The sequence below is a fragment of the Octopus bimaculoides genome, chromosome 17 (assembly GCF_001194135.2).
Source record: "Octopus bimaculoides isolate UCB-OBI-ISO-001 chromosome 17, ASM119413v2, whole genome shotgun sequence".
NCBI classification, from domain to species: domain Eukaryota; kingdom Metazoa; phylum Mollusca; class Cephalopoda; order Octopoda; family Octopodidae; genus Octopus; species Octopus bimaculoides.
This window is the reverse complement of record NC_068997.1, coordinates 49,845,961-49,855,515: the sequence shown is the minus strand read 5'-3', so window position 1 is coordinate 49,855,515 and position 9,555 is coordinate 49,845,961. Positions and strand designations below refer to the sequence as shown.

The 9,555-nt window shown below is 33.9% G+C and overlaps 1 protein-coding gene across 2 annotated transcripts in view; it reads left to right on the top strand.

Annotated features, from left to right (window-relative positions):
* Positions 1-9,555, top strand: part of LOC106873959 (signal transducer and activator of transcription 5B) — a 35,178-nt gene that overhangs the window by 22,167 nt on the left and 3,456 nt on the right. For both annotated transcript variants that reach the window (XM_014921505.2, XM_052973983.1), the window contains exons 2-3: positions 5,310-5,458; positions 8,401-8,554. In XM_014921505.2, coding sequence (XP_014776991.1) covers positions 5,310-5,458; positions 8,401-8,554 — 303 coding nt within the window. The remainder of the gene's footprint in view (positions 1-5,309; positions 5,459-8,400; positions 8,555-9,555) is intronic.

The window sequence follows — 9,555 nt, the reverse complement described above, 5'->3', positions numbered from 1 at the left end:
ATGTGATGACAAGGTTGGGTTCTCCGCTACGCTCGCGTTTGTTTATATTTAAATGAGAAGAATGGCGATAGTAGTTTTGTATCTAATGGCGATAGGTAGTTTTGTATGTAATGGCGATCGAGGTGTTAGTTTCACTACACACACACACACACACACACACACACACACACACACACACACACACACACACACATATATATTGAGGTCAGTACATTTTCAGTTAGAAAATAAATCCAGTATGATATTGTAAAATGTTTACAAATACTGTTGAAAAGAAATTGTTAAGCCTTGTTAAGCTGTTTCACTTAGAGAACCTATTTTTTGTTTGCATCTCACAATACATTGAAGATAAGTGGCACTCCTTCAGTGTGTATACGTATGTATGTATATATGTGTGTGTGTGTCGGTGTGTGTTAATGTTTGTTTTCCTGTTCAGTCATAAAAAAAAAACAACTTATTTTAATCTAATGGATTATTCTATAGTTTTTTTATGATTAAAAAATGAATTATTGTGAAACAAGATTAATGTTGACAGTGACACTTCGAAATTTCAGCCAGTTAAGCCATTGTCACACTATATATACTTATATATTAATACAACATAACACACACACATACACACACACACACACACACACACACACACACACACACACAAATGTATACACGTTTTATATATAAATATATACATACATATATATATCATCATCATTATCTAATGTCTGCCTTCCTTGCTGGCTAGGGTGGGACCATATATATACGCACACATATACACATACATGCATGTATGTGTATAAATACATACATATATAGACATACATGTATGTATGTATGTAAATATATAGACACATGTATATATATGCATATATATGCACATACATATGTATATACATACATTCTGTATATGTATATATAAACATGTATATATGTCTTTATATGTATATATACATATGCACACACATGCATACACACACTTGCATGTATACATACATACATACATACATACATACATGTGTATGTGTGCACACACACCGACCCACACACATGTGCACAAACAAGCAAAAAGAACACAGCTTGGATAATGGACAGAGTCAATGACTATTGAAAAGGTTGGAAGACAAGACGAAAATTTTAGGAAAAATAAACAAGTAAATGAGGGGAAACTTTACCGGTGAGTGTGTTAAATAATCAGGCACTAAAAGAGAATGGCCCTCCCTAGACACAACAATATATATTTATATGCATATACATACATTTTGTATATGTATATGCACATATATATTTGTATGTATATATATATATATGTATATATATATATATATATATATATATATATATATATATCTGTGTGTGTATGTGTGTATATAACTCTTCGGAATGCTTAGTTTAGAATAGGGGCAGCTGATGAAGGAAATATTCTCTATGTGGCCTGTCTGTTTTCTGTGCTTTGTTTATGTTCTGTTTTTCATTTTGTCCACGTTTTTTTGTGACATCCTCTACCCAGATATGCATCTATATATACATGTAGATGTAGGTAAGTACATACATGTACGTATATATGCATATACTCACGTATTATTTGTATTATATATCTACATATATGGAAAACGGATGTTAAAGGATGATGATGATTTATGTCTATATATATCTTACATGCATACACACGTACACTAACAAGGAACAGCCTTGGCTACAAATTCAAATTAAAAACACAAGAAATTTTTAACTTCCGGAAGCAGTGTTTTGAATGGTTTTAAAGAAATAAAATTATGAAACATGCCATTTCCGTGGAACTTACATGTGCATTGACCTCCACACACACACACCTACATTCAAATTTTGTAGAATTTTTAGAGCCTCATGCAGAATGCCTTGTTGTTTTTATTCTGGTTGTCTACATTCTAGGTTCAAGTTCTGCTGAGGTCTATTTTGATTTTCATCCTTTTGGAGTCAATAAACTGTATGCGTCTTGATCATAATAATATATTCTCGTGTATTCCATCTTCCGTCTTTCATTTACCACACACACATATATATATATATATCTATGTGTGTGTGTGTGTGTGTGTGTGTGTGTATGTATATATACATATATATATATATATACGCACACATATATACATGCGTGTATATATATACATGCGTGTATATATATACATATATGTGTGTATGTATATATATATATATATATATACATACACATGTGTATATATATGTGTGTGTATATATATATATATATATGTGTATACATATATATATATGTGTGTGTGTTTATATATATATATATATATAGATATATAGATATAGATATATAAATATATGTGTATATATATCTATACATATATGTCTATACATATATATATGAGTGTGTGTGTGTGTATATATATATAGATATAGATATATAAATATGTGTGTGTGTACATATAGAAGTAGTATCTATCACCACATCAATATGGCTGTCCAGCATTGCTACTGTTTTAACCCCAGGCATATCTGAAGTGAGCTGAATTGAATCCCTGCTAATTTCTAGTGGTCGGGTGTTCACGACTGAAGATGGGCACAAGTAACCTGGAACCGTTCAGTCTCCTGGTCCTGTTGCCCCGCTGGAGGATGGTAGGGGTTTGCTCACCTGACTGCAATGTATATATAAACAGGTTGCAGATTGCACCAGTAACCAGCTGGCACAGGATCCGTCTGGTGTTAAAATGGTAATAACATCAAACAGCCATATTGATGTGGCGATATATATTACTTCTTGGTATGAGAAATGGGTGGATAAGGTAATCGAGGTCGTTAGAGTAAGTGACAGAGTACTTAAGATCAGACTAGTGCTTCATCATAGATTAGCTACTGTCATCTCAGCCTATGCACCTCAACCGGGGCTACCAGATGGTCTGAAAGACCAATTCTATGACACCCTCTTGCAAACTACCTCATTGAGATTTTTCTAACTAGCTGCTTTACTTATATATATATATATATTGTTAGCATGGTGGACAAAATGCATAACAGCATTTCGTCTGTCTTTATGTTCTGAGTTCAACTCCCGCCTAGGCTGACTTTACCTTTCATCCTTTTAGGATCAATAAAATAAATTCCATTTGAACACTGGAGTCGATGTAATGAAGTAGCGACCCCCACCTCCAAATTTCAGGCCTTGTGCCTATAGTAAAAATGGAGGCGTTTTCACGTCTCACATGTTTGCCTGATCTCTTCTTGTATCAAGCACTTTGCTTGAAGTGCCCACTCGAAATTGTCTTCTCAAAGCACTGTTCACTTCAAAGATAAAACAATTTTTTTATTTTTGTCAGTTGTTTTGTGATTGCTGTACAACTTAAGAACAAGAGCACTTATTTTCAATCATGTAAGGCCTGCTTTATTTCCCCCCAAAATATTTCCAGAAAAACACCCTGCTCCTTATATCCTTAAGGTCAGGCTTTGGGCAGGCTTGGACTCCTGGTGAACACTAATTTCAGTGCTATAGTAGGCAAACTGGTCCCCTAAATGAAGGAATTTCTTACACCTTCCTTACGAAAATGTTTCCTAAATTTCTTTAGAATGATTAGTAACTAAACATTATAAATTGCAAATATATATGTTAGTGTATATGCGTGTGTGTGTAGCTCAACAAAAGGACCTTAAAAAGAGGACTAAAAATCTGATCATCATTGAATACCAACTTAGTGAAAAGATATGTACCACATAAGTGCAACGTACCTCTATAGAATGTGTGGGAAACAAGTTGAAAGCATGACTCATATTGTGAAAGTCCTTTAGGTTTACCTGAGATGTCATGAAATACCCAAGGTTCATCCTTATCAGCAATACTGTCTATTAACAACTGTTAATATTATTCAGGGTAGAGATTGATGCATGTTTGTAGGTGCTGTAGAGGATCATAACCTAAATTTTGAAGATAAAAATTATCATTTATTTCAAACTTTACATACAGACCTATATATAGGCAGAGGTAAGGCTGTGTGGTAAGAAACTTGCTTCCCAATCACATTATCACATGGTTCTGGGTTCAGTCCCACTGTGTGGTACTTTGGGCAAGTGTCTTCTTCTGTAACCTCAAACCAACCAAGACTTTGCAAGTGGATTTGGTAGACAGAAACTTAAAGAAGCCCATCGTATATGTGTATATATATATATATATATATATGTGTGTGTGTGTGTGTGTGTGTGTGTTATGTATATGTCTATGTGTGTATCTTTGTGTCTATATTTGTCCCCACCTCACCACTTGGCGACCATCCCTGTTACCTAGCAGTTCAACAAAACAGACTGATAGAATAAGTACTCCACAGACATGTGTACTCTTAATGGAGTTCTCAGGGAAACTCAGCATGACAAGGTCGGCCCTTTGAAATACAAGTACTACTCATTTTTGCTGCCAGCTCAATGAATTGGAGCAATGTTAAATAAAGTGTCTTGCTTAAGCACACAATGTGGTGCTGGAAATTGAACTCATGATCTTGCAATCATGAGCCAAATACCATAACCACTAGGCCACATACCTTCACATACTTCGATACAAGTGAAACAATGTTTATAATGGTTGAAATCTAAGCAGATAAAGTTGAAAAATAATGCTTTCAAATTTTGACCCAAGGCCAGCAATTTTAGAGAAGCGGATAAGGCAGTCTAACTTCTAATTGTACAGACACACACACAAAAAAACCCCGCATGTATACATTTATATTCAGGCATGGTTGTGTGGTACAAAGTTTGCTTCCCAACTACATGGTTCCAGGTTCAATCCTACAGTATAGAATCTTGGGCAAGTGGTTTCTACTGGAGCCTCAGGCCAACCAAAGTCTTGTGAGTAGATATATATATATATATATATATATATATATATATATATATATATATATATATATATGTGTGTGTGTGGAGGCACATGGCCTGTATATCATATATCCGTAAAAGAAACACACTCTAATACATAGAGCGGTAACACGTTTATATGCAGTTATGTATATGTGTGGCCATAGAATGACCAATGGTTTTGCATCCATAAAATAGGTCTGTGCTTTATGGATGCAAAACCATTGAACATTCTGTGATTGGAGATATATCTAACTGCATATACATACATACACACACACATATACACATATATATATATATATAAACATATATACACACACACACACACACACACATATATCGTCTTTGTCATCATCACTTTGAATGTCTGTCTATTGCTCTCTCTCTCTCTGCACATCTACATGCCTGCACAGACACACATACCTATACTCACATACACACACTTGTTTATTTATATACACTTCTATTTTCAGGAAGAATCCACTCCAACCATGTCTTTATGGATCAAAACTAAACAGCTTCCAAACCAATATTGGGCACCGATCTCGTCCTGCTACGAAGATGCAAGGTTCCCATTAGAAGTGCGCGATGTTATGTCAGATTGGCTCGAGTGTCAAGATTGGTAATGTATTGTTAAAATGTTGGGGAAATATTGCTAAAATATTAAAGTATTTCTAAAATATGAAATATTGCTAAAATATTAATATAATATTGGTTAAATATTGATAAAATATTAGTGAAATATTGATGAGATATTGGCAAATTATTGGTAAAATATTGATAAAATTTTAGTGAAATATTGCTAAAATATTAATAAAGTATAGCTAAAATATAAAATATTGCTGAAATATTAATAAAATATTGGTTAAATATTGATAAACTATTGGTGAAATATTGATGAGATATTGGCAAATTATTGGTAAAATATTGATAAAGTTTTGATGAAATATTGCTAAAATATTAATAAAGTATAGCTAAAATATAAAATATTGCTGAAATATTAATAAAATATTGGTTAAATATTGATAATCTATTGGTGAAATATTGATGAGATATTGGCCAATTATTGGTAAAATATTGATAAAGTTTTGGTGAAATATTGCTAAAATATTAATAAAGTATAGCTAAAGTATAAAATATTGGTTAAATATTGATAAAATATTAGTGAAATATTGATGAGATATTGGCAAAATATTGGTAAAATATTGATAAAATTTTGGTGAAATATTGCTAAAATATTAATAAAGTATTGCTAAAATATAAAATATTACTGAAATTAATAAAATATTGGTTAAATATTGATAAACTATTGGTGAAATATTGATGAGATATTGGCAAATTATTGGTAAAATATTGATAAAATATTATTTTATGTAATCTTATGGTGATGCATGTAGTTGAGTGTTAAACAAAATAACTTGTATTTTAATTACATATCCATATGTTGTGAATTCAAATCCCTCCTGAAGCTAATTTTATTTGTCAGCTGTTCATAGGAGTGCCACTGGACCAATCTTCAATAAACTGAAGATCTGTCAAGTGGTCTGTGTGAAACAATTTTATGATTTTTTTTTTTTTTTTTTTTGGCAAGTATCTTCTACTATTGCTCCAGGCCAACCAAAGCCTTCTGAGTGGGTTTGGCAAAGAAGCCCATCATATATTTTTATATCCTGGTGTTGGATATAGAACTTAACAAAGCAATGTGAAAGAACTGCTTACTGTCAATTGTTCACAATCAATTGCTGACGACTTGACAGTTTGTTTATTTAATAGAAATGTGTCTGTCCACTTTTAGTCACATGGGGGTGATTGGAATCCTTCTACAACATTTCGCCTGTTTAGAATTAGTCTCCCCTAACTTTTCCCCTTTTGAGAATTAAACTCTGCTCAGGGTTTTAATATCTCTTACATTTAGCATTCAATTCCAGTGTTCCCATTCTTTTCTGTTTTCTGGTGCTAGAACATGTAATTTCAAATTGTTTGAGTGTTGGTACCTCAAACACCTCATAGGGATTTCATTTCTCAAGACTTTTTTTCTGTGAATCTTTTTTTAAGTTGGTTAATATGTCTTTTATGTTCAACATGTTTTCCTTTTACCAGGAATAACATTCTTCCAATTTGTTTAATAATTACACCATCCTCCCAGCTCTCTTTACCATATCTAGCAAACTTCAATTCTGTGGGTAACATTCGAGATGGAGTATCCAGATTAGGTGTTACTTGGTACACTCTAAGAAATTGTTGAATTGCAAGGTCGTCCATTACTTCATTGTTTGTCTTTTTTAGGGCCCCCTTGAAAGTGTCAACAAAACACTCCACTTGTTCATTTGTCCCTGGATGATACAACAGAGGGGTCACGTGTTTGATAATGAAAATCTTACAAAATTTTGTCTGAGGTAAATTGAGTTCCCTTATCAGACACAGTGCCAATCAGGAATACCATATCTGGTGAACAATTCATGTAAAAGACTTATTGTAACTGCAAATGTTGGGTTTTTACATTTATGCACTTCAGGCCACTTTAAAAAAACTGTCTACCACAACAAGGTAACAAGGACCCTTAAGTGGACCTGCATAATCAACATGCAGTCTGGATCATGGAATATCTGTTTTTGGCCATGGTTGTCATTTAGTGGTAGGTCCTTTTGCAGCTAAGGCACACCCTCTGCATGCTTTCACTAGTTCTTCAATGTCACGGTCCATTGTTGGCCAATATACACAACTTCTCATTGAAGATTTCATTCTTAAAATCCCTGGGTGACCAATGTAAAATTCCTTCAGTAATCACATCTATAGTGTGGCTGGCACTGCGACTCATTATGCGTACATCAACACATTGTCACACATTGAGAATAGGTTTGAATTTGTGTTGCACTTATTTTTATCTCTTTTAGCCTTCAGCATTACTTTCATTTTTGTTATGAATTTATTGTTTTCCAATTTTAATTTTATGTCTTATAATGTGACTGGCAGTTCACATATGATGTTACACCAAACATTTTTAATTCCATTTTCTGCTCGCACAGCAGCAATCACAGTATCTTCAAATGGTTCTGCAATTTTCGGAATCAGTCTTGATAAACAATCAGCATGGCCTAATTTCTTGGATGGTCTATACACCATCTTAAAATCATATTTTAATAATATAGTACCAGGTGGCTACACGAAATTCAAATCTGTACAAAGAATGTCTTCTACACCCCATATGTTCTATTAAGTGGTTGGTAAAGGGAAGGCATCCAGCCATGAAGCCCAAGGCAGACACTGGAGCACAATGGAAGTCCTCACATCCATCCGATCCTGTCAAATTGTTCAACCTATGCCAGCATGGAAGATTGTCGTTAGAAGACGATGACAATGGTGGTGATGATGATGATGATGACTGTAACTAGGATTGTTTATTATTGGAAATGGAGTAAACCGTTGATTGATTCATGGGAAACTTATAACCAATGATAAGTCTATATTTTGTAAACACTAACGAGTAAACTCCCCTCTTCTTACTGCCACAAAAAATTGTCTGATGATTAAAAAAATATTATTTTTTTTTATCAATTATTTCAGGAATTCCATTGATGAGAGTAATCCAAGTAATGAGGCCATAGCTAGAACTATGCTCAATAACTTGTTGCAGGAAATGGAGACAAGGAGTATAACTTTAAACAATGACTACTTCAGCACCAAGTTGAAAGTGGGACAAGCAATTGTGGATTTTCAAGTAAGTCCATAACATGATGGTAGTAGCTGGTGTTGTTACTGTTGATGATGTTGCAGTTGTTGTTGTTGTTCTTGCTATTGTTTGGTTCCAGGTCTGTCCCAGAGGCGTATATTCTGGGTGTGCTAGGTGTGCACTGCACACCCATCAAAAATGGCAAATTCATTATAAATATCAACCTTGCTCATTAATTTAATCAAAAATCTTAATGGAAAACTTTTGTTATACCCTTGCTTGAAATTTGGTGGCACCGTGTGTGGCAGCATACTCAGTACAACAGCCATTATGTGCCACTGGTCTGTCCTGAAAAAGGATCATTTCACATCCATTTTTTTTTCATCATACATGTGCAGCTGGTACTTAATTCATTGACCCTGAAAGAATGAAAGGCAAAGTCAGCCTTGGCAGGATTTGAACTCAGAACGTAAAGACAGATGAAATACTGCTAAGCATTTTGCCTGGTGTGTTAACGTTTCTGCCAGCTTGGCACCTTTATTATCCAGTACACTCTTCAAAGTAGCTGGCATTAGAACAGGACATCCAGCCATAGAAACCATGCTAAAGTAGACTCTGGGCAACATGAGACAGTCCTCCTCTGACTTGTCAGATTCTGACAAACTATGCAACCCATTTTCAGTTCTATATTTAAGAGATGAGGAATTATGTACATGGGCATATGGCGTAGTGGTTAAGAGTGCAAGCTACTAATCCCAAGATTCCAAGTTCAATTCCAGGCAGTGACCTGCATAATAATAATAATAATAATAATAATAATAATAAAAATAATAATAATAATAATAATAATGATATGAGAAAGCAACCATACTCTGGGATATACCAATACACACAAATAGAGAAATTAAGGCCAATAGACCAGATATAGTTGTCAAAGATCATGAAGGGAAAAAATGCTTTCTAATTGATGTATCAATACCAGCAGATGACAACGTTTCCCTAAAAGAAATGGAGAAACTTTCAAAATACAAAGACCTGGAAATAGAGGT